The sequence below is a fragment of the Myxine glutinosa genome, chromosome 5 (genome assembly GCF_964187855.1).
Source record: "Myxine glutinosa chromosome 5, kmMyxGlut1.1, whole genome shotgun sequence".
Lineage (NCBI taxonomy): Eukaryota > Metazoa > Chordata > Myxini > Myxiniformes > Myxinidae > Myxine > Myxine glutinosa.
In genome coordinates, this window is record NC_136265.1 from 105279792 (window position 1) to 105301991 (window position 22200).

General features: G+C 44.1%; 1 protein-coding gene across 1 annotated transcript in view; it reads right to left on the reverse strand.

Annotated features, from left to right (window-relative positions):
* Positions 1-22200, reverse strand: part of LOC137427284 (serotransferrin-B) — an 82819-nt gene that overhangs the window by 40875 nt on the left and 19744 nt on the right. The window contains exons 7-15 of the mRNA XM_068116672.2: positions 19371-19537; positions 17793-17982; positions 15480-15610; positions 13693-13789; positions 9465-9500; positions 9154-9324; positions 8870-9035; positions 3635-3699; positions 741-925 (exon numbers count right to left, since the gene is read on the reverse strand). Of these exons, the coding sequence (XP_067972773.1) occupies positions 741-925; positions 3635-3699; positions 8870-9035; positions 9154-9324; positions 9465-9500; positions 13693-13789; positions 15480-15610; positions 17793-17982; positions 19371-19537 (1208 nt within the window). The remainder of the gene's footprint in view (positions 1-740; positions 926-3634; positions 3700-8869; positions 9036-9153; positions 9325-9464; positions 9501-13692; positions 13790-15479; positions 15611-17792; positions 17983-19370; positions 19538-22200) is intronic.

The following is a 22200-nucleotide window of genomic DNA, read 5'->3' on the forward strand; positions in this document are numbered from 1 at the left end:
ATAACTCCATAAGGAAACCCTATCAGGCTTGAACTGGCAATAACTCCATATGGAAACCCTATTAGGCTTGAACTGACAATAAATCCAGAAGGAAACCCTATCAGGCTTGAACTGACAATAACCCCATAAGGAAACCCTATCAGGCTTGAACTGGCAATAACTCCATAAGGAAACCCTATCAGGCTTGAACTGACAATAACTCCATAAGGAAACCCTATCAGGCTTGAACTGGCAATAACTCCATAAGGAAACCCTATCAGGCTTGAACTGACAATAACCCCATAAGGAAACCCTATCAGGCTTGAACTGGCAATAACTCCATAAGGAAACCCTATCAGGCTTGAACTGACAATAACTCCATAAGGAAACCCTATCAGGCTTGAACTGGCAATAACTCCATAAGGAAACCCTATCAGGCTTGAACTGACAATAACTCCATAAGGAAACCCTATCAGGCTTGAACTGGCAATAACTCCATAAGGAAACCCTATCAGGCTTGAACTGACAATAACTCCATAAGGAAACCCTATCAGGCTTGAACTGACAATAACTCCATAAGGAAACCCTATCAGGCTTGAACTGACAATAACTCCATAAGGAAACCCTATCAGGCTTGAACGAAACCGACCCTTGGTCATCACCCGTCGAGACTCGACTCGAGGCCACGGACAGAAGGAAACGAGCAAGTCGTGCAATCACAAATGTACATAGCACACCTTCGTGCTCCATTCTGCCCTCACCTGGGAAGCCTCAAGGAAAGTGCGCACAGCGCGCTTCATGGCTGCCCGTGATACCACGGCATGTCCGGGTACCGTGGCCAGGTTACACGAATCGTGCTGTGCGACTGGGGCTTGTGAACCATCTGGACACAGCAGCTTGAAGTCTGACGACCTGAGGTTCTGCGCCCAGCTTGCCCTGTTTGCTCCTGAGAAAGAAAAGGAGGTTCGTTGATTATTGGCAACGCAAAGCGAAGGTTGGTGTTGGTACCTCTACAATGCGGAAACGGAAGTATACTACAGTTAGATTATAAGTGTGACGTCATCAGGGCCTTAAACTTTGCTTCTGATTTTGGAGCATAAAATAATATGGTGACGTCATTGGGGGAGAAATGCAGAGAATTGTGATTCATATTTTGATTTCGAATGCCTGACGATCCATCAATGTGTGTGCCGTCCCTGGGACGGACGTTAACTTGGGTGTCTGTGTACATGCCAGTATCATCTGGTAGACATTAAAGTTCCTACACTGTCCTTCGTGAAGAGGAGATGGGTCAGATGTGCCCATCGGATCTGCTTTAGTGAGATGTGCCCATCGGATCTGCTTTAGTGAGATGTGCCCATCGGTTCTGCTTTAGTGAGATGTGCCCATCAGTTCTGCTTTAGTGAGATGTGCCCATCAGTTCTGCTTTAGTGAGATGTGCCCATCAGTTCTGCTTTAGTGAGATGTGCCCATCGCTTCTGCTTTAGTGAGATGTGCCCATCGGTTCTGCTTTAGTGAGATGTGCCCATCAGTTCTGCTTTAGTGAGATGTGCCCATCGGTTCTGCTTTAGTGAGATGTGCCCATCAGTTCTGCTTTAGTGAGATGTGCCCATCGGTTCTGCTTTAGTGAGATGTGCCCATCGCTTCTGCTTTAGTGAGATGTGCCCATCAGTTCTGCTTTAGTGAGATGTGCCCATCAGTTCTGCTTTAGTGAGATGTGCCCATCGGTTCTGCTTTAGTGAGATGTGCCCATCGCTTCTGCTTTAGTGAGATGTGCCCATCAGTTCTGCTTTAGTGAGATGTGCCCATCAGTTCTGCTTTAGTGAGATGTGCCCATCGGTTCTGCTTTAGTGAGATGTGCCCATCAGTTCTGCTTTAGTGAGATGTGCCCATCGCTTCTGCTTTAGTGAGATGTGCCCATCGTTTCTGCTTTAGTGAGATGTGCCCATCAGTTCTGCTTTAGTGAGATGTGCCCATCAGTTCTGCTTTAGTGAGATGTGCCCATCGCTTCTGCTTCAGTGAGATGTGCCCATCGGTTCTGCTTTAGTGAGATGTGCCCATCGGTTCTGCTTTAGTGAGATGTGCCCATCAGTTCTGCTTTAGTGAGATGTGCCCATCGCTTCTGCTTTAGTGAGATGTGCCCATCGGTTCTGCTTTAGTGAGATGTGCCCATCGCTTCTGCTTTCGTGAGATGTGCCCATTGGTTCTGCTTTAGTGAGATGTGCCCATCAGTTCTGCTTTAGTGAGATGTGCCCATCGGTTCTGCTTTAGTGAGATGTGCCTATCGGTTCTGCTTTAGTGAGATGTGCCCATCGCTTCTGCTTTGGTGAGATGTGCCCATTGGTTCTGCTTTAGTGACGTGCCCATAAGTTCTGCTTTCGTGAGATGTGCCCATCAGTTCTGCTTTAGTGAGATGTGCCCATCAGTTCTGCTTTGGTGAGATGTGCCCATCGGTTCTGCTTTAGTGAGATGTGCCTATCGGTTCTGCTTTAGTGAGATGTGCCCATCGCTTCTGCTTTGGTGAGATGTGCCCATTGGTTCTGCTTTAGTGACGTGCCCATAAGTTCTGCTTTCGTGAGATGTGCCCATCAGTTCTGCTTTAGTGAGATGTGCCCATCAGTTCTGCTTTGGTGAGATGTGCCCATCGGTTCTGCTTTGGTGAGATGTGCCCATCAGTTCTGCTTTCGTGAGATGTGCCCATCGGTTCTGCTTTAGTGAGATGTGCCCATCGGTTCTGCTTTAGTGAGTGCCCATCGGTTCTGCTTTCGTGAGATGTGCCCATCGGTTCTGCTTTAGTGACATGTGCCCATCAGTTCTGCTTTAGTGACATGTGCCCATCAGTTCTGGTGTGTTGTGCCCATCAGTTCTGGTGAGTTGTGCCCATCAGTTCTGGTGAGTTGTGCCCATCAGTTCTGGTGAGATGTGCCCATCAGTTCTGCTTTAGTGACATGTGCCCATCAGTTCTGGTGAGTTGTGCCCATCAGTTCTGGTGAGTTGTGCCCATCAGTTCTGGTGAGATGTGCCCATCAGTTCTGGTGAGTTCTGCCCATCGGTTCTGCTTCAGTGAGATGTGCCCATCAGTTCTGCTTTAGTTAGATGTGCCCATCAGTTCTGCTTTAGTGACATGTGCCCATCAGTTCTGGTGAGTTGTGCCCATCAGTTCTGGTGAATTGTGCCCATCGGTTCTGGTGAGTTGTGCCCATCAGTTCTGGTGAGTTGTGCCCATCAGTTCTGGTGAGTTGTGCCCATCAGTTCTGCTTTAGTGACACGTGCCCATCAGTTCTGGTGAGATGTGCCCATCAGTTCTGGTGAGATGTGCCCATCAGTTCTGGTGAGTTGTGCACATCAGTTCAGGTGAGATGTGCACATCAGTTCTGGTGAGATGTGCCCATCAGTTCTGGTGAGTTGTGCACATCAGTTCTGGTGAGATGTGCCCATCAGTTCTGGTGAGATGTGCACATCAGTTCTGGTGAGATGTGCACATCAGTTCTGGTGAGATGTGCCCATCAGTTCTGGTGAGATGTGCCCATCAGTTCTGGTGAGATGTGCACATCAGTTCTGGTGAGATGTGCACATCAGTTCTGGTGAGATGTGCCCATCAGTTCTGGTGAGATGTGCCCATCAGTTCTGCTGGAAAATGTGATTTGGAACTCACCATCTGTATTTTCAAGAACCGTCTTGTCATTCACAAAAGCCACGTCTCCTCCCTCGACCAAACATCTGGGGGACATGAAAAAACCAGAAGTTCTGTAGGTATACGTGCTCTCACATACGGGCCCATGCATTGTAGGTATACGTGCTCACATACGGGCCCATTTCATTGCAGGTATACGTGGTCTCACATACCGGTCCATGCATTGCAGGTATACGTGCTCTCACATACGGGCCCATGCATTGTAGGTATACGTGCTCTCACATACGGGCCCATACATTGTAGGTATACGTGCTCTCACATACCGGCCCATACATTGTAGGTATACGTGCTCTCACATACCGGCCCATGCATTGTAGGTATACGTGCGCTCACATACGGGCCCATGCATTGCAGGTATACGTGCGCTCACATACGGGTCCATGCATTGTAGGTATACGTGCTCTCACATACCGGTCCATGCATTGCAGGTATACGTGCTCTCACATACGGGCCCATGCATTGTAGGTATACGTGCTCTCACATACGGGCCCATGCATTGCAGGTATACGTGCTCTCACATACGGGCCCATGCATTGTAGGTATACGTGCTCACATACGGGCCCATGCATTGTAGGTATACGTGCGCTCACATACCGGTCCATGCATTGCAGGTATACGTGCTCTCACATACCGGCCCATACATTGTAGGTATACGTGCTCTCACATACCGGTGCATGCATTGTAGGTATACGTGCTCTCACATACCGGTCCATGCATTGCAGGTATACGTGCTCTCACATACGGGCCCATGCATTGTAGGTATACGTGCTCTCACATACCGGTCCATGCATTGCAGGTATACGTGCTCTCACATACGGGCCCATACATTGTAGGTATACGTGCTCTCACATACCGGCCCATACATTGTAGGTATACGTGCTCTCACATACCGGCCCATGCATTGTAGGTATACTTGCGCTCACATACGGGCCCATGCATTGCAGGTATACGTGCTCTCACATACGGGCCCATGCATTGCAGGTATACGTGCTCTCACATACGGGCCCATGCATTGTAGGTATACGTGCTCACATACGGGCCCATGCATTGTAGGTATACGTGCGCTCACATACCGGTCCATGCATTGCAGGTATACGTGCTCACATACGGGCCCATGCATTGTAGGTATACGTGCGCTCACATACCGGCCCATGCATTGCAGGTATACGTGCGCTCACATACGGGTCCATGCGTTACAGTGAGAGTTTTCATTCAGCCAGTAAAAAAAACTTACTCTGTGATCAATACAAGAACCATGGTTTATTAAAGAACCTGCTCAGGATGTTTCATACTTTGAGGTACCTGGTTCATGGAATCCTGTTTTACGGAACTGGGAGGGCAAATGATTCCGTTTGTGGGACGCAGACTTTTACTTGTTAAATTCAGGTATTGAAGCTCATGGAAGAGGGGAATAACAAGGAGCGATGGATCGATGGACAAAATGGGGCTGAGGGGAAAATGACTTTCGGTTCAGAGTCCGAACATGTTGAAGGTTTAAACCTGCCTCATCCTGCCTGTTGTTCATCAAAGCTGAGTTTTCCGTGCCGGATCCATCGTGTCTTTCCTTCCATCCCTGTGTTGTTAATTGTGTTTTCATCCAATTTCCATGTCTTAACCACACCTTGTGTTTCTGGCCTAACCTGAGCTGTATAAACACAAGATCTGCCAGCAACTCTCTTATGGTTAAACTGCCAAAATCTAGGCTCTCTGCTCACCTTCACTCCTTCATTCCTCTTTTCTCCCGCCTCTGGAACAAACTCCCCCACTCCCTTCAATCCCACTCCACCCTCCAGGTCTTTAAAACAGCTGTTCACCACCATCTCTTATCTTCCCCCATCCAACACCTTGATCTTTTCTTCCCCCGTTAATTCACCCTGATTCCACTTTTTTGAAATACCAACTTCTTTTCCTAGAAGTCCTTGCAGTGTCCTTGTGTTTTATACCTCTCCCCCGCCCTTCCCACGCCTCCTCCCCCAACGCCTTTCTCCCTCCCACAGATCTCCCGATGTCCCTGTTCCCTGCTGTTGTACTTGTGTGCTTCCCTCTCTCTCCCCATCTTCTCCCACTCCCCTTATTATATGTTTTATGTGTCAGTTTGTTTTTTTGTGATTAATGTTAGCTCTTACACGAGCCTCGATCTTGTGTCCCAAAAAAAAAAAAAAAAAACTCAAAAATTGGGCTGCACAAGCTATTGATTTTGGTTTTGGTTCTTTATGCTAAAAAGTTTATATTTTGACATGACCTTCAAATGCTCCGTCTATGTTTACAACTACAAACTCTTTTTGTTTTATTTTTAGAAGCCATCCTATTATGAATTTTAATTTAAATTTGTTTTTCATAATATTATTTTTAGCCGCGTCGCAGATGCTGGTCATAGAGTGCCCTCTGCTGTTGTTGTTGTTCTTCTTGTTCTTGTTCTTGCAGAGAAGACAAAACCTCAAAGCTCCACCCATTCTGGGAACCATAGCTCCACCCATTCTGGGAGAGGCTTCATATAAATAAATATCCACCATTTTATTAACTCGCATAGCTTTGAGGCCTGTTTTGTAGGCCCGTGGTGTCTTCCTCTCTCACACAGTTTTATTTCAAATCAAATTCGATATATCATTTCATTTTTCACAGTCGCTAACATAGTTTTAGACTGGGTTGAAAAAAAACGGGAAGAAAATCCGATGAAAGTTGCCCTTTATAGAACGAAATGAATTCTCAAAGGCCTGTAACTTCAAGTCCATTGAGATATATATCTATCTATAATTCCAGTAATCTCTGTATGTGTGTTTGTTTGTTTGTTTGTTTGTCTGTGACCGCTGTTTCTCGACAACCACGGGTCCGATATACTTTCAACTTGCCAGGTATATTGCTGGGGACCCGAGGATGTGCCTTTTCAAGGTTTCATATTCATCGGACAATTACTTACCGAGCTATGTCCAAAAAACGATTCAACCAATCAGAGAGCAGCGAGCTATCGCATGTGCCGAACGTGGCGAACACACTCTGCCTCGGACGGCACATTTGAGAGCGTATTCATTTATTTCACGTTGGAAAACTATGTTGCCGTTAAACTATGTTTTAAAACTAATTAAAACTACTATCTATAATTCCACGGGTCCGATAAAAAACACCGTACTCGCAAGCCGTTCGATTTGGACCAAACCATTTCATGTAAATAGAGGGGGGGGGATTGTCACCACTCGCAAGCCGTTCGCTTTGGACCAAACCATTTCATGTAAATAGAGGGGGGGGATATAATTTTAGATATATATATAGTACGGGCATGCCCTAGTTTTTTAAATCGCGGCATGGTTTGTCATACACCGCCCGAAATAACAGACGGGAAAATGCCGAGATATATTAAAAATTCGTCCATTTGATGACAATCGTCACGATGAAATATTTAATTTATACGTCGTCACAATAATGTGGAGAGAGGAGCATAGCTTCGTTCACGTGTCGCCACACACGGGAAATTGCCGAGATATGTTTTCACTTTGCACAAAAATAACATCAAGTAATCGAATCAATAGGAATGTCCTGTGCCTATAACATCGACGTTATAGGCACAACTGCATCTAGGCATTGTGTAACATCGACGCGGCTTTTGTTTTAATTAAAACTTTTTGTACTTGTTTGGTATACTTTGAGCAAGTACCGTTTGACAATATTTGAAATCTGAGGTTGGTAGTTCTCCTGAGTGTTGTTTGTGTTTATGTGATTGAAGGTGTTTTTTATAATCCTGTGAATGTTTCAAGTCCTGAGATCAGACGTTAAAATGTTGTTTTTCGTGCTCTGCAAGTTGCATTTATATTGAAATAAAATACAATCTATATATGAATATATATATACAATTACAATTACAATATAAATTATTACAATATAAATATATATTTACAATTATTACAATTCACAATTTACAATTTATTTAAATTTACAATTTTACATATTTATTTACAATAATTAATAGATATTTACAATATAAATATAAACAATATAAATATATACAATATATATATATATATATATATATATATATATATATATATATATATATATATATATATATATATATATATATATAATGCAATATATTTAGATACAAGTTGCATTTGTTGAAATATATTGAATATGTTGGCGTGATTGTGTTTCTTGTAATTCACTCTCTCCATTTTGTAACGCATTGTTTTATTATTATTATTATTATTTTTAGATTTACGTTTATTATTTTCATTTTTTTTAGATTGACTATTTCAGAAAAAATTAGATGTTTTTTTTTTTACATTATTTTTACAATTTTGTTTGAAATTTCCTTAACCTTATCCGATCTTATCCTTATTAAAAACGAACCTTATCCGATCAACACAAAACTTCACAAACGTGACCCATACATATGCAGAGTGATAGCATCTACCCGTTGTGGGACTATGCGGAGGCATATTGGCAACACGGTCGCATTGTTATAGTTTATTATATATTTATATATTAATTATATTATATATTTTCTTTTAGAATTTTTCATTTTTTGTTTCCGTTGAATGAGAAATAATTTTTTTTTGAGATTTTCTTTATTTGTTTTATAACAGGTTTTTCTGGATTTTGTGAATTTTACTTCAGAAAAGCAGTTGATTATTGGTAAAAGTACCTTCTAATTTTCGAGAAAGTGGTCAAAAGGTTACCCCAGAAACCCACATTTTCATAGTCGGGGGGGAATTGCTGCGGATATGGACATTTTCTGCGCAGTTGCTGTGAATATGGAGGTTCTAAGGCCCAGAGCGGGATTCAGTCCCCACCACCTGAATATGTGCCAGCCTTACGCAAGGGAGAAATCCTTTTAAAATCCATTTTTGTACAGGTAGGGTAAAATAAACTTTGATTTCCCCATTGACTTCAATGTTAATTTGATGTGCCTTAGAACCACCATATTCCTACTACTGGCCACCCAACCTGTTGTGGAATTCAAGAGAAAGAGATGAACCTTTCAAAAAAAATTTGACCTTTGACTTTGGAGTTAATGAAAGATGTATGGCTGTACCAACCCAGTGATTGCTATGGAATGATGATTAACAAAATCTCTGTGACATATGACCTTCATGACATCACCGTTACCACCACATGATGAAGCTAGAGATTTAAAAAAACATGTACAGGTAGCTAAGCATATGTGAACATCAATGTGTAACCACTATTTCAACTCGGACACACCTGAATGCTCCGGTGTATCCAAAGTAGCGCTCATTGGCATTGGCCTCGCACTTGTGTTCCCGGCGGGTACCCACAGATTGACCAGCTTCTCCAGCGCACAGCTGGCACAGTGAGGAGCTCTTAGGAGCTCCTGGAGCACAGCTCGACCCGAAGAAGGCCGCGGCCTCTGTGGAATTGCACAAAAGTTAGACAAAGTACAATGATTCCCGTCTCCTAAAAGTAATGACTCGTCCATCAACCAGAGTAAATTTTACGTATCCATCCATTTACTGCTGGGTATGTACCTCCAACGACGTCGCATGCACCGATATCACCGGAGCTGACCAGACGACCCACGGGAATGGTCCAACCAGCTGTGCGGTTAACCCCAGTGTGACAGGTCTTTTTCCCAGCCAGGTTCTTCAAGTTGAGTCTAGGATTGGATTTCTTCACAACCGCCACAGCACGGTACGAGCCTATACACCACCACGTACCAACATGTGAACAGCTCTACTGCATTAACTCCACACTCCAGGTAACAGCACATGCAGTGGAAACCACTAAACCGTTTAACAATATTACAGCCCACAGTATGAAGATGTGTTTCCCAACGTACCTGGGGTGTTGGCTTTTTGATTTTTGCAAGTTCTGTCTGTGTGGAAAGAGGTTCATTCCATTACATGCAAAGAGTTCAGTTTGAAGCCTTATAAAATATGATCTAAGCATGTGCGGAATAAATCAATACAAATCAATCAAAACCAAAAGGAAACCAAGCAAATTGTTATGGCTCTGGCTTAGGGGCTAAATGGGGCTTAGTTTATAATTTACTGATGTCATAATGCGTGTTAGTGTAGCCATAGATAATTACTGCACTTAAAGAGGCCGCGTCGAATGAAGTGGTTTAGGAAGCTCATGTCTCCCCTGCTCCAGTGTTTGTGTCTAAGCCCCATTCCCTACCCTCTGACCCCCCCACCGCCATCCTCCAAAGTGATCTACCTTGAGCATGTGGAAACTTCCATCCTGCAGCGCCAGGAGTCAGCATGCCCAAATGAGAGCAGTACACAAGGGGCCACATTGCTCAACAAATTTGAGGGTGCGAAATCCACTTGACTCAAATAGGAGATCAGCATTGGAGGCCACGCAGCTTGCCGGAGGTGGCAACGTTTCCCACATGCCGCACAGCCAATGAGTGCATGACAGACGGACTAAGAAGCCCAGGTTCGCTACACTAGGGAGTTCTCCAGTCCTTTTTGGGGGTGGCTTCCTGCGCTGGTAGATTTTGTTCGCTGGAGTTCATCCATAGAGAATCGCTAGATTGCATTCTCTCTCTCTGGCTCCATGGACGACCTTTCTAGCCCAGGTTCGCTACACTAGGGACTTCTCCGGTCCTTTTTGCTGGTGGCTTGCTGCACTGGTAGATTTTGTTCGCTTGAGTTCATCCACAGAGAATCGTTAAATCACACTATCTCTCTGGCTCCCTGGACGACCTTTCTGTAGCTGCACGATTGCTCTCCCCTGGTGACCGCTGCGTGGACAAGTGGTCCCAAGCCTACACGCTGGCCTGTTCTGACATCAAAAGCACGCGCTAGCATGGCCTGCTTGCGCCTTAGGTTCCTATCGTCTAGTCTTCTCTTCTATCTGTCTGTCTCGTCACCCCAGAATGAGTGTACCCACCTTCTTCTGTACCCACCTTAGCCAGTCATACACAGCTGCTCCTGGACTCTGCGTCCTTCTCTCGTGGCAAGGTGGAGAAGTTCTTGTCAAACCTCGACTCTGATTCTGCAACTGGAACAGACGCAATCAGCCCACGGGTCCTAAAATCCTGCTCTATCTCACCCTCTCTCTGTTCTCTTCACCCTCTCTTTTGCTAAAGGTCATCTGCCATCTGCTTGGAAATCATCAAACATTACCGCTTCACACAAAAAGGTGCAAAAACAGATCCTTGCAACGATAGACCAATCAGCCTACTCCCAATAATCAGCAAGGTTATGGAATCCATCATTGCTTCGGATATCAAATCCTTCCTCTTCTCCAATGTCTTGATCTCTGATCGTCAATTTGGTTTCAGACAGGTCACTGTACTCTGGACATGTTGCTTCTGTTGTCTCAACAATGGATGGAGGTCCTCAATGCCAAACAGGAAATCAGAGCTGTCTCACTTGACATATCTTGTGCCTTCGATACGGCCTGGCACCCCGCCCTGCTCACCAAACTCTCCTATGGTATCCATGGAAAAATCCACACATGACTTGCGGACTTCCTCTCAACGTGTGGCCCTGAATCGTGTGGCCCTGAATGGAATCACAGTCAACGTGTGGCCCTGAATGGGTTTCTCTCATGTCCCCTACCTGTTCAGACTGGAGTTCCCCAAGGCAGTGTTCTGGGCCCTGTGTTTTTTCTGGTCTTCATCAATGATCTCTCTGACTCTCTGGAAAATCCTCTCTATCTTTTTGCTGATGACTCCACTCTCTGCCGCTCCATACCTCATCCCTCAGATCGGCAGTCTGCAGCCTCCTCACTCTCTACAGACCTGGACAAAATCAAAGGCTGGTCAAACAAGTGGAACATGTCTTTCAATCCTGACAAATCTCACACTCTCACTATGTCTCTCCGAAAAGATCGACTGGACAACCCTCCCATCCACTTTCTCAACAATCCTCTCCAAGAGGTTCTGTCACTCAAGCTCTTGGGTCTCACTATCAGCCATGATCTTTCCTGGGAAAACCACATTTCCAATCTGGCCTCCAAAGCGAGTCGCCGACTGGGCATCCTCCGTCGTGTGAAGTCCTTCCTTAGCACACCTGAGCTCCTCACCACATACAAGGCTTTCATCCGCAGCTCAATGCAATATTGTTCCCCCCTCTGGGCTGGTGCTCCTTCCTCACACCTAGCTCGGCTTCACAAAGTTGAAACCAAAGCTTTCAGAATCATTGATATCTCCCACGATGAAGCTGATTCCGAGGGTCTTTCACTCGGTCACCACAGGCAGGTTGGTGGTCTTTCTGTCTTCTACCGACTCTTCTCCGGCCTTGCTCCCCCAGCTCTGTCTGTGCTCTGTCCCCCAAATATTCCTACAGGTCGCACAAGATCTGCCTGCAACCCTCTTATGGTTAAACTGCCGAAAATACAAGACTGTCTGCTCACCTTCACTCCTTCATTCCTCTTTTCTCCCGCCTCTGGAACAAACTTCCTCACTCTCTTAAATCCCACTCCTCCCCCCAGATCTTTAAAACAGCTGTTCACCACCACCTCTTGTCTTCCCCCATCCAAAACCTTGATCTTTTCTACCGCTATTAATACACCCCAGGTCTACCTCTTTCAATCTTCGACTTCATTCCTGAAATTCCTGGTAGTGTCAATTTGTTTCATCCCATGTATCCCTTCCCTTTTCCTCCCCACCCTCCCATGCCCCCCTCTCCCCGCCGAGCCCTCTTCCTTCCACAGATCTCCCAATGTCCCTGTTCTCTACCGTTGTGCTTGTGTGCTTCCCTCTCTTTCCACATCTTGTCTCCCACTCCCTTTAATATATGTTTTATGTATCCGTTTATGTTTTTAGTGTTTAACGTGTTAGCTCTTATACGAACCTCCATCTTGTATATGAAAATAAAAAATGAGTGGTTAAGTTATTCATTTAAGTTCCGACGTGGTGACGTGGCCTGTGTGAGGGTTTATTTCCGATTCATCAGTTACAGTCTGTTTCGCCATTAGCAGCCATTTTCTCTTCTTCTTCTTCTTCTTCTTCTTACCTGCTGCATTTTATTATGAACTAAACTGTCTGTTAATGAGAACCTGTTTTGTGGTCATCAGGTAATGGAGACTCCATAGTGCCTAAAGAGGATTGTAATAAATCTGTAGACTGGTAGATGGCATTAGCGCATTTAAGGCGCCATTAAAAAGGAATCGCCTGTTAATGGTTTGCTCGGCCGTTTCTGACAGCAGGCTGGTTCACGCACGGTCACGTGGTTTTAACCACAGACACACATGCAAATTAGCAGGTGGAAGTGGTGACCTGCTGGGCCCCTACCCACTTGACGGGTGCATCGGTAGTTGAACAAATCATTCAAAATCAACAGGAAATCAAAACAAAACATTTTGAAGAATTGCGAATTGGCAGATTGAATCAATGAGTATTTGCTCTCCACTCCCCAATATTATTATTGGGGAGTGCCACCTACTTATTACGTATGCAAATATATGTTGGGGGTTTTTTGAACTTTGGCCCCACCCTCCCCTTATCCCAATGCTCCATATGTTTCCCTTCCCTTCCCTTCCCTTCCCTTCCTCCTTTCTCCCCACAACCTTCTCCCTTCTTTCATAATCCTCCTACGTTCCCTACCCTCATTTCTCTCTGCTATCACCGGCCCCTTCTCTTCCCTTTTCTTTATTTGAGTTAATTAAATTTACCCTCACCTCTCTCCCCCTACACCACTCAATTTTACCAGTGTAGGCCTACGACGTAAATAGACGATTGGTGGGGGAATGAGGAGGGAGGAATGCATCATTAAGCAGCAAATCCAATCTACTGAATATCCTTGTAGTTTATATGGAGGTGACCATAGATTTGTCGGTGTTCATCTCTCAATCCCACACATAAGATTTGACCGGGTGGGATTCAATGTATTCGGTCTACTGGTTACGTCATCAATGAGGCATGGCCGTGTCACTTTATGTAGTGCCCCTGTGGAAGGAATTTATAATCTGCCCGGAGTTCCGGTACACAATGGCGTACCCTTTTTGAAAGGCACTCCGAGATCTACAAACAAGCACCAGCGACCGCAACTTTTGGGAAATGCAATTTTTGGGAAAATGTTAATAAAAGATAATAAGTACAACATCAAACCCACCGTTGTTATAGTACTCGGACATGACGGGCACAAGTCCGCACTTCCCGGCAGCGTACACGTATCCACCATCCAGCGTCATGGCATCTGCCTCCCTGATCTGGTGAAGAAGAATCCATACTGGTTGCCCTGGTAACCATTCCTATCTGAATGATCTCCCCATCTTAACTCGTGATGTTTGGATCCCAGGTTTCAATCATAGTTGTCGGTGGTATTAATAAAATACAACTATAATAGTCTCACAATACTAAAGGAGTTCAAGGATGACATGGACCAGGTTTGTCCATAGCTCAATGGAGTAATGCTCTCCACTATGGGCTGGTGTCCCAGCATCACATCAGTCTCTCCTGGATGATGTGGACCAGGTTTGTCCATAGCTCAATGGAGTAATGCTCTCAACTATGGGCTGGCGTCCCAGCATCACATCAGTCTCTCCTGGATGACGTGACCAGGTTTGTCCATAGCTCAATGGAGTAATGCTCTCCACTATGGGCTGGTGTCCCAGCATCACATCAGTCTCTCCTGGATGACGTGGACTAGGTTTGCCCATAGCTCAATGAAGTCATGCTCTCCACTATGGGCTGGCATCCCAGCATCACATCAGTCTCTCCTGGATGATGTGGACCAGGTTTGTCCATAGCTCAATGGAGTAATGCTCTCCACTATGGTCTGGCGTCCCAGCTTCACATCAGTCTCTCCTGGATGACGTGGACCAGGTTTGTCCGTAGCTCAATGGAGTAATGCTCTCCACTATGGGCTGGCGTCCCAGCTTCACATCAGTCTCTCCTGGATGACGTGGACCAGGTTTGTCCATAGCTCAATGAAGTAATGCTCTCCACTATGGTCTGGCATCCCAGCATCACATCAGTCTCTCCTGGATTTTGTGGAATTCAACATTATTGGAATCTCCTGAAATGATGTCGAAGCACCAGGTATGTTGGTAGCTCCGTGGTCTGTTTTTTTTTTTTAAATCTAACCTTCCCCAGCAACTTCAGGAATGCACGAGTTCTTCCAGCAACCACCAGCCTGACTGTACATCCCAACTCCTTTGTTCATTGGTTCTCTGTCAATGGAATCCCCATATTCCCTGCTCTTCCCGCAAAGACTTCAAGAAGGATTTTCACCAAAATGGAATCAATTTCTCCTTGTCGCACACCCAACCTGTCAACACGTTTTGTCTGAATCCGTCAATAACTTGTTGAGATATCCTCGTCACAGACAAACAAACAGACAGACAGGTGAAAGTGTAGCCAGACGGAGGTGGTGGAGTTAATAATCGAAAATAAATTTTATACGGTGAGTACAAGGAGGACTTCACATTCGACCGAAAGAAAACTCATGCGGCCATTGCGACGTATCTCCTAGAACACTACAGGAGGGACGGGGGTATGATGAAGAGGAAGACATGTGATGAGACCTGGATACATCATTTCATGTCAGTCACAAAGTGAGCCAGCACGAAGTGGAGAAGTTCTCCGTCCGCAACACCCAAAACTTTCAGTTCAGGGTTCAAATTCGGCCAGATAGCTTATCCGGCAGTCGTGTTTATGGAATGAAACAGTTTAATTTGAGTGGAATTTCTGCTCTCACAGGGCATGACTTTATAGTCCCAAATACGTACATAGTTGCAGAAATATAAAGGAAGGAAACACTCAGTTGATGCCAATGAAAAGGACGCGGCCTTCATACCATCACCTTAAAGGGGCAGTGTATGCAATGGTCATGCGATTTCCCTAAGGATTTATACAGTGTATGTTATTGTCAATATGCTGTGTTTGATGTACTCTAACCTTGATTTTCCAGATGCAACCCTCAATGGATGTAGCACTGACGCACAACAACTTCCTCTTACTGGGATCCCAAGTGTCACATTTCTGCCTTTCTGCATCGCCGATGCAACACCAACGTAGCGGCCCGGTCTCTGTGGTTTGGGATAAAACATCGGAGCCATTAGTCAGGTTCACTCTGTCAATAAATTATATTTCGTTCAAAATCATGGTAGATTAGCAAACCTATACATTTTTGGAAAGGTTATAGCATAAGGAAACTAAAAATCAATGTTTACATTTGGAGAGATACCTGTATGGCGGCCATTTTGGATTTTCAAAATGGCCACTGTAAAATACATATTTTGTTCTATTTCTGCCTCTAATTACCCTAAAAACGTTTTAAAATATACTAAACCTATATTTTCAGGGACAAGGAATCCAATGAAAGTATCAAATTAGTGCTATGGGGAATGGTAAGACACGAATCAAAGGTTTTGAATTGCAAAATACTGTCTTTATATTCGCGATAAGTTGCATAATCAAATACATGTTATCATTTTGTACAGGCAGTTAATAACATCAAAATGTGTCACAATAATTCATATCACCAAACATACACAGGCAGTCAGCAAAATCATACATACACATGCAGTCAGTATAACTTCACATCTACACAGGCAGTCAATGGCAAAATATACACAGGCAGTCATTGGCATCAAACATACACGATTACAGAATATGCCATTTAGAGTTCGTCATCACTGTCCTGTGTGTCGTATCCGACAATATTGTCCGCATCGTTTTCACAGTCCGTTCCACACGAGCAAAGGTCGGTCAAATTGATTGGCAAATCGAATTGGTCGAATGGTCGAATTGGTCGAATGGAATTGGTCGATTGGTCGAATTGGTCGAATCGAATTGGTCGAATGGTCGATCGAATCGAATTCGATGAATCGAATCGATCGAATTGGTCGAATGGTCGAATGGTCGATCGAATCGATTGGTCGAATGGTCGAATGGTCGAATTGGTCGAATGGAATTGGTCGATTGGTCGAATTGGTCGATTGGTCGAATTGGTCGAATTGGTCGAATTGGTCGAATGGTCGATCAAAGCGATTGGTCGAATGGTCGAATGGTCGAATTGGTCGAATGGAATTGGTCGAATTGGTCGAATCGAATTGGTCGAATCGAATTGGTCGGAATTGGCAAATGTAAACTTTGATTTTCAGATTTTCCATGTAATAACGTTTCCAAAAATGTATAGGTTTGCTAATCTACCATGATTTTGAACGAAAAAACATAGTGAACCTGACTACATCGGCAAAAACTGTATCCTGCCAGAAATGTTCAGCAAATTTGCTTTTCTAAGCTTGATAGATCAAAAACAAATGAGAGGTTAGAGTACATCTCGTAGGTATCTATCTATAATTCCAGTAATCTCTGTGTGTATGTATGTATGTATGTATGTATGTATGTATGTATGTATGTCTGTGACCGCTGTTTCTCGACAACCACGGGTCCGATATACTTTAAACTTGCCAGGTATATTGCTGGGGACCCGAGGATGTGCCTTTTCAAGGTTTCATATTAATCGGACAAGTAGTTACCGAGCTATGTCCAAAAAACGATTCAACCAATCAGAGAGCAGCGAGTTATCACGTGTGCCGAACGTGGCGAACAGACTCTGCCTCGGACGGCACATTTGAGAGCGTATTCATTTATTTCACGTTGGCAAACTATGTTGCCGCTATGTTGGCGTTAAACTATGTTTTAAAACTAATTAAAACTAATTTGCGATTCTTTCGCTTTCCTGCGCGTTTGTGCACGCGATGGCGATTTCTTTACCAAACTCCGCAAGCCGTTCGCTTTGGACCAAACCATTTCATGTAAATAGAGGGGGGGGGGGGGGGGGGGATTGTCACCGTACTCGCAAGCCGTTCGCTTTGGACCAAACCATTTCATGTAAATAGAGGGGGGGGATATAATTTTAGATATAGATATAGTACGGGCATGCCCTAGTATAATACAACCAGCAATCGATTTGCTTGCGTTACAAAGCTCCTGTACCACCTGAACCATTATGCAACTAATATACACCCCTTCTTCCTTAATCCATTGGCCTAGGGCCTAGGGCATTCACCCATTGGCCAAAGACACAGGTCACAGGTGTCATAGTGAAATGGCCCCTTTTCCGGTTTTCTTTATCCCTGACATGATGGTACCTTGTGGGACGACATGGAACAACGAAACGAGCACGTGACATGAAAGGCATGAGGACAATGATCTACAGCAACCACAACCTATCTAGTTCAATCAAACGTTCATTCGACTCACTTTCCATCCCGCTCAAATGTTCCAAGGCAAGGACGAATTTCGATCCCAGGTAGCTGCGGTAGTCAGACAGTGGCGGGAGCCGGAACACTGCCCGGGTCGAGTCGCGAAACATGGGGTTATTCACCTGGCTGCGTTTCTCTCCAAATAAACGGAACTCGCTCTTATGCTCACCGTCCTCTCCAAAGAGCTTCTGTCAGGTAGAAAGCAACCATCTTGTTTATGCAAATAAGACCATTTCTGCGACCTCAGGGCGTTACTTTAAAGGCGCATTGATACATATACATAGGTGTGTTATAGTCCGGCGGAAGGACGTTAAGTTGGAGGACCTGTCCGTCACCATTAATCCGTGGACGTTAAACATCGCACGGTGTCTTTTGAGAAGAGTAGGCGACCGATCACCGACACCTTGAACCAATTACAAATCACCTTCAGTCGAACGTCAGTCCTCTCCACCCGGTTCGTGAAAGACTTGGGCCAAAAACTTTCCGCCAAAAATAAATAAACAAGTAGCAGATGTGGCAGATGAGGATGATTATTGTTGACATGTTGTAATAATAGTTGGCAGTATTTACTCTAATTGGAAAATTTTGAAATTTCAGCATTGGTGTGTATTGCCTTTTCATAATCGCCATTTTGTTTCCCATCACAAGATGCCCTGAGGGCATTTGACATTGAACGATTAAGTGTGGCCTGACACACACCTTATGTGTGCATACGATGGCGACAAGCCAAAGTGGGGTATGCAGGTTACCTCATTCCTCGAAGATCATTAGTGAGCCAACTAGGTATTTTTTTTTTAATGACAATAAGACAATGACATGGCAATTCTGGCATTCCAGGAGATAAAATTCCAACTCTGAATACTTTTGTCTTCAGTCACATTTGAATACAGAACCTTTGGAGCTCCAGTTCAGCTTCCATATCCCACTAGAACACCAATAATGAAATATGTTCACATCTTTAGCTTATCTGGAATTGGAATTCCAGATAAGGTATTGTCATCGTTCACCGTCCATCCACCAATAACGATCCGTTCATTATTTAATAAATAAATAATCCGTTAAGAATTGTTCGTTCATTAATAAATAATCTAATAATAAATAAATAAATAAATTAATTAATAAAAAATAATAATTAATGAATAAAATTAATTAATTAATTAATAAAAGTAATTAATAAAAGTAATTAAGTAATTAATTAATAACTGTTCGTTCATTAATAAATAATCTAATAATAAATTAATAAAATTAATTAATTAATTAAAATAATAATTAATTAATAAAATTAATTAAGTACTTAATAAAAGTAATTAATAAAAGTAATTAATTAGTTAATTAATCATTGTTCGTTCATTAATAAATAATCCGTTCGCCAGTCTCCGATTTAGACTTGTCCGGATAAACAGCCAGGCCGATCCGGCTGAAATTGGGCAGCAAGGTTTGGCTCCTGGCTGGTAACAGGGATTGCAAAGCTCGTTCTGTCACGTGACTTTAAGTAGGTCAAAATGGCGCACTTAGTATATTCCTTCAAAAATCTTCTTCTCCAGTCAATTTTAATATTGAACCCCATATTACCAACCTGTGCTTGCTTCAGAAAGGTCAGAATGGCATCCTTGGTTGCCTTTTCTCCGGAACGGGCCACGACAGCATGTGGTGACACCGGTGCAATGTTGCAGGTCTTGTACCGTGACACTCTGGCCCGATTTCCATCTCGACACAAGAGCCGGTAATTTGCTCTTTGAAGTTCTGGGAGAACAGAAGGTTAGCGAGATGTGCAGAGTAAGAAAAGTTGTGGATTTTGTTGCTGCTCAAGTACAGCTGGAGGAACCCTTTTATGCTCTGATGCTAAAATTCCTAAAAAATAAGTAAATGAATCAAGCCGCACCATCAATTTAAAGGCGGTTAACATACACTTGTCAAAGTCCAGTTGATAACAAGAATGACCACACTGTTGGCACAACCTGCGACACTAATATATATATATATATATATACAGTATATATATATATATATAATTTATTTATTTTTAACCTCCTCTGTCCACTCAACTCCTCACCCTTGCTGTTGAAGATATTATCCAATTCATCTCCAAGGGTCTTCACGGTTTGGTGCAATATCAATTACGAGTCTGACGGACCGCTGGGTCTGGTTTCAGGTAACTAGGACACCCGCTCCGTAAAGGAGCGGCAGGACGGGTCATTTCATTATCCTCTCTGGAGAATATAGATTACAGTAGATCTAGGTGCAGGCCTCAAGAACATCTGAGGTGTGTTCAGTTACCAATTTTCTGCCCTCCCGCTCCCTCTATGGTCATAAACATTTTGTTCATAAAAAAACCTATACGAGGTCATTCGAGATACGGGACTTTGCTATTAAGCGTGACTGAATGGCCTTAAAAAATCCAGGTAATGGGTCGATTTGGAATCGCCCACATTGTACCGTTCAAAAATTACGTAACGCTACTTTTTTAGGGAGGCGCGTATTAAACCTTACTAATAATTTTACACTTGACCCAAACAAAGCCAATGGAAATCTGACACAACAAAGCCGGACAGTGGATAAATCGGCAAAGGCCGTACATAGGCCTCTGCTGATTAGGCCCACCAGGAAACAAGATGGCAGCCATGTAATTTCGTCTCGGCACTATGGTGGGTGGAGGCAAACGACAGATGTTAGTGTGACCAATGGGTGCACATTTCAAACATCGACCCCAAACACGAACCCAAATAACAATAGCAACATGAAGCTACCAAACAGCTTGGGGAGGATTAACAGGGGTAGAAAATATTTTCGGTTTGGATTGGGGATGATCTGAGATGGTGGTGACCAGCGGTCTTGAATACCTGGAGGGAAGAATGAGATTGAAGACAATGTGGAGCTGGCTGCACAGGTGAGAAAAGAGACGAACAAATGAGTGGAGGTGAGCAGGATTCTGGATTTTGATAGTCTCACTAGAAGGGGGTTGCTGGTGGACCCCCGTGCGTCCTGCAGACACCAAGGGGGACAAATCACGGAGAGGCAGAGCATAGAAGACCAGAAAGGAGGTGGTAGAAGATAGAGAGACCACCGACCTGTCTCTCATGTGAAAGTGATAGGCCCATAGTCTCAGCCTCAATGCAAGAGGTTCCAATGACCTTGAAGGCCTTGGTTTCGACGGCTGTGAGGCAGAGGCGAGAGAGAGAGAGAGAGAGAGAGAGAGAGAGAGAGAGAGAGAGAGAGAGAGAGAGAGAGAAGAGAAAGAGAAAGAGAAAGAGAAAGAGAAAGAGAAAGAGAAAGAAAGAAAGAAAGAAAGAAGTAGTCCACCAAGCTGTGGATAAAGGACTTGTATTGTAGGTGGATAGGAGTTCAGGTGTGCCAAGGAAGGACTTTGCATGATTAAGGATGTCCAGTTGGCGGCCGGCTTTGGAGGCCAACTTTGAAATGTGGTCTACTCAAGAAGGATCATGGCTGATAGTGAGAACCAAGAGTTTGAATGAATGAACTTCCTCAAGCGGATTATTGAAAAAGTAGATCGGAGGGTTTGCCAGACGGTCCTTTCGGAGAGAGAGACTGTGAGAGTGTGGAATTTATCAGGATTGAAAGACATATTACAGGTAAAAATTGACCAGTTTGTGATTTTTTTTTCAAGGTCTGAAGAGAGGGAAGAGGCAGCTGTCTGTCTATTTGAAGGATGAGGAATGTCACGGCAGAGAGTGGAGTCATCAGCAAATATATAAAGGGGATTTTCCAGAGAGTCAGAGAAATCATTGAAGATCAGGAACAGGACTGGGCCCAGAACACTGCCTTACGGCACTCCAGCCTTGACAGCCTTTGAACAGGACTCAGACCTACTTCTCTACCTTAAACAGGTCAATGCCCTGCACAATCATCCCCACATTTTCAGGCATAACAACTTTTCATTTATTTGTTTTGAATTCAATGAGAGGGATATGGGGATCACTTGCCTTTTGGAGTGTCCATCCGAAGTTTCCGAGTGTCGTTTAAAAGTTAGACCTCACCTCTTCATCTTACCTGACGGGACCTCGAGATTACCTCTTTGTCAGCAGCTGAATGTTTATTGACAGCCGAAAGTGGAAATTCTCCTGGCTTCCGGAAACAAATTCCCAGTTCAGCTGCTTTCACCTCGAGATGAACCCGGAACCTCAGACTCCAGGATACTCAACACGAGGCCACTGTACCAGGAAAATAGTGCCAGAAATTTCGTTTCTGGTCATATGGAAGTCTTTCATGGTAAGATAATGAACTTGATCGACGATTTGAGTTGGGAAGTCTGAGTTAATGCAGATCACAGGTATTCGATCTTCACAAGTCTCTGTCTGTCCCTCTCCGCTCTGCTCTGCTCAGGTTCCTCCATTTCTCTGTTTTGGTACCAGAAAGTGGAAGAAATTAATCTGTGGATGTAAAATTCC